Source organism: Branchiostoma floridae, unplaced genomic scaffold (genome assembly GCF_000003815.2).
Source record: "Branchiostoma floridae strain S238N-H82 unplaced genomic scaffold, Bfl_VNyyK Sc7u5tJ_1477, whole genome shotgun sequence".
NCBI classification, from domain to species: Eukaryota; Metazoa; Chordata; class Leptocardii; order Amphioxiformes; family Branchiostomatidae; genus Branchiostoma; species Branchiostoma floridae.
Genome location: NW_023365726.1, coordinates 26,638 through 30,530, shown reverse-complemented (window position 1 = coordinate 30,530; position 3,893 = coordinate 26,638). Strand labels below are relative to the sequence as shown.

General features: G+C 40.7%; 1 protein-coding gene across 1 annotated transcript; it reads left to right on the top strand.

Moving 5' to 3' along the window:
- Window positions 1–1,202: 1,202 nt before the first annotated feature.
- Window positions 1,203–2,935, top strand: LOC118407805 (TNF receptor-associated factor 2-like). Its single transcript, XM_035808337.1, has 3 exons — window positions 1,203–2,118; window positions 2,458–2,541; window positions 2,795–2,935. Exons 1-3 carry the CDS (start codon window positions 1,378–1,380, stop codon window positions 2,933–2,935), a joined length of 966 nt encoding a protein of 321 aa, XP_035664230.1. The 5' UTR covers window positions 1,203–1,377.
- The last annotated feature ends 958 nt before the right edge of the window (window positions 2,936–3,893 follow it).

Sequence of the window (3,893 nt, the reverse complement as noted above, 5' to 3'; positions counted from 1 at the left end):
CATGTACATACTTCACAACATGTTCCATTCCACAAATGGTGGTAGGAAAAAACAAGTTTTTGTAAATGCCTCAATCCTCAGACAGACATGATTTCTACTATTAGTAAAGATAGGTTTGTTGACCAAAGGTATGGGGTCGTGAAACTCTAGTATTTGTATTTTAAAAAAATAATTGAATATTGCTAACGAGTCTTCAGTAAAAAAAAACTATCCCCTTCCAATACCCAAACACTGAAATGATGTAAAACCATTGACAGCAAATAATTTTTACAAATAAAGTGGCTGTGAAAAATCACCTTTCATATTATACACGTTTTTCAGTCCTATTCAAATACCCAGTAATACTGACTGAACGCTGAAAATACATCACTTTGTACCTTTTTTTCTGTGAAAATACTCGACAACAAAACAATAGCCGGTGTTGATGTAAAATGAAGAAATAACTATCACATACTAGTACATAAAACTATAATAGAACTCGATTTGAATCAGAGTTGAAAAGGAATAGTGCCACTGGAAAACATTTACAAAGTCGATACGTTACGTTACATGCCCCCTATAATTCGTAGCCTTTCTGTTGCTGTAAAATTTCGAACCATAAAAAATACTGGAGGTCCCTAAAAGATCTACGAAATAAAGTAAACCTTACATCAATGGTAGAACTAGACTTGATCCGTAGTTTCACTGGGGAAGTCACCCCGGCGAACAGGCTATCCAGGTTCCGATCAGGCATCAAGCACAGCCGGCGCACTGACGGCGGGTCGCCCGGTACTGCTATGTGACAGCGCCGTGTAACTACTTCGATGCACGAAACCCCCGAGAAATGGATTGGGAACTGGTGAGTGTTTACACAGCAAAGTAAAACTTCTGGAGCGTCCTGCAACAGCTTTGGTTCAACCGTAAACACTGTGTTTACGGGAGCTCCCGGGATGCTACCATCACCGGAACCCGCCATTTTTCAAATGATGACGTCACGGCTCGAGCGTATATATAGTTGAGACCGCGGTGCATCATGGGATATATGCAAATTTCCCCTGGTCACGTGATTAGCTTAAATGACGGGATTCGTGATTTTTTATCCAATTTGTCTCAAGTTCAGCAAATACCAAGGCAGAGCTTTAAAAAGAATCGACGAATTCTTTACAATGTAAATGACTCGCCGACAACAGCGATTTTCTTAAAATTACATTCATCCTGTATTCTCCCCTCTTTGTCTTAAAACTCACTAGGCTCTTGCTGAACTTTGGGACAGGTTGGAACAAAAGTTATGCAGTGTTGACACCGGTGGTAAACAAATAAAGAGGCGAGCAAAAGCAAATTCCAGTGTTTTTGATATGAGGCTTCGCTATATACATTGGCAGGTATCAACCGTTCGAGATGGAGAGAGGAGGCAGCGATGATGAAGGCAGGAGCGGGGACACTCCAGAAGAGAGCCGGGGTAGTCCTAACGGACAGGACGACAACAATGTACTCGGTGCACAGCGACTTCGGCACCGCGTCAACCACCTCTCTTATCTGATCGACACATTGCTACACTCTTTGGCCCACCAGTCTGACTGCAGGGAACGTGAAGCAAGGCTGGGATTCGTGCGAAACGAACTGCACCAGCTACAACGCATCTACAACGACTTATGTAACACGCACGCTGCCTTAGACAACCGTACGCGCGAAATCCTCGACACGATGTGCGAGCAGCTCTTCCGTAAGCTACCCAGTATAGTTCAGCAGCTCGCGACATGTGAGAACCGTCGTCGTCGCGACAAGGAGAAGATCAAGGAACTCCAAAATAGGCTCCGCTCTAACGAGAGAATCCTGGCTCGCCATGAAACCGCACTTGAGGAAAGGGACAGTCGTCTCTCTACCTTAGAATTTGGCAGCTACGATGGCAAGCTTACATGGAAGATCGACGATTTCAAGCACAGGCGACAAAACGCCATCTCGGGGAAGGATATAAAAATCGATTCTCCTAATTTCTACACAAGTCGTTACGGATACAAGATGTTTGCTCGTATCTACTTGGACGGAGACGGCGAGGGAAAGGGAACGCACATCTCCGTGTTCTTAGTCATCGTGAAGGGAGACTACGACCAACTTCTGACGTGGCCTTTCCGCCAGAAGGTAGTCTCTAGCTTCACTTGTCTCTAGCCTTTGTGTTCATTTGCCAATTAAGCATGTTAATACATGTACTTTGTGAAATCTAAATTTCATATAGAAAATGAAGCGCTTAATGACATACAGGCATGTTCGATTTTATGCTGTAATGTGATATAATTTTACACTTTGATTTGATTTTGTTGCATTTGAATTGCTTCCTCCAGGTCTTTTGTGATAACATTTTCTCCTGAAACAACTTTCTAATGATAGTTTGTAATGAGGAAGTAAAACATCGGTATAAATGGTACTTATGATGGGCTATAGATAGATAAACCATCTATTGATAGGCACCAATCTTCCTAGATCACTTTCGAATGTGTGGACCAGAATGGAGGTTCTGGCGTGATGGAATCCTACCGCCCAGACGTCGCAAGTGCTGCCTTTAAGGTACACGTATATCATATTCATGTTCTCGTTATCAAAAACGAATATTGCAATTGGAATTCATCTTATCTTTTTTTCACTTTCCACCCTTCCTCACAAAATCACTCAAGCCATGTTGTCTTCACTTTCTAATGTCAAATATGTACAGTAATAATTGTACCCCGACCAATCGGTTCTCTACTAGCTACAGAATCTTAAATTGTGTCTAGAATATAAGGTTGTATATTCTGTACAACAATGTATTGTACAATTTCAGCGCCCTACCAATACTGCAAACATTGCCAGTGGCTGTCCACTGTTCGTGCCGCTCAGTGAGCTCAAGAACACCCACCGTGCCTTAGTCAAGGATGACACCATGTTCATGAAGGTGACAGTGGATGTCTCCAACCTCAACTGAAGGCATCACGTAAGTATACTCTACTAGGTAGTGTTATGTACCATATAACACCTAAAGCAAAATATACTACTTTAGTAACGTATCTATGAATGCCATATTGTACACAATGCCACATATGAATCTATGTTTGCAGAATGGTGTATAGGAATTTCTTATAGAATTTTTGGACCTTATCAAAATTAAAATATGCTAACAACAGTCCAATATTCCTCATGCTCAGGCAAGAATGCGGATGCCTGGAACAAATCAGACAGACGGTTGATAGACAACTTCCGACCAGACCCAACATTGCGTAACCAATCTGTTGACAAAGCATTTGACATCGCACTCATCGTCACAATGTGGTCTTTGTCTTTGTCCTTGTTCAAATTCTTATTCGAATTCCTTTGGGAACATTGTAGTACAGTCCTTTAGAATCTTAAGAAGGTGAGATATCCCTGCTAGTGCTGCATTATGTGCACAAAGAACACATTTTCGTTTATCCATACATATAAATGTACTGATTTTTTGTTGAAAATGCGAATTCTCATCTGATGTGTTAAGTTCTTCCATGCGTAATAAATGTATTTGCATTGTCACCTCCCAATATATGAGCGAAAGGTAAACACATAGTAGTATTACTGTTGGTGTTATTCAGTTGTTGATATTGGCGATATTTTGTTAAATTTGAACAAAGATAAATAGACGAAAAATCAACCTTTGTTTATTTTCGCCGTTACTGTCCTACACATAGAAGGAAAACACAGTTATCGTTTTATTAGAATTATTTCGACGAATACACTTGGATAATATGAACTGTCTTCAAAGATATTTGCAACTTTATATACATATATCGAACCTAGTGGCCATGGCATATGGAATTGATGTAGGGAGATTTTTCGTCTATTTCCCTTTGTTGATAGATAACAAAACAATTCCTTTAGTCCGTAATTGGACACATAGCCATGTAAGTAGCAAG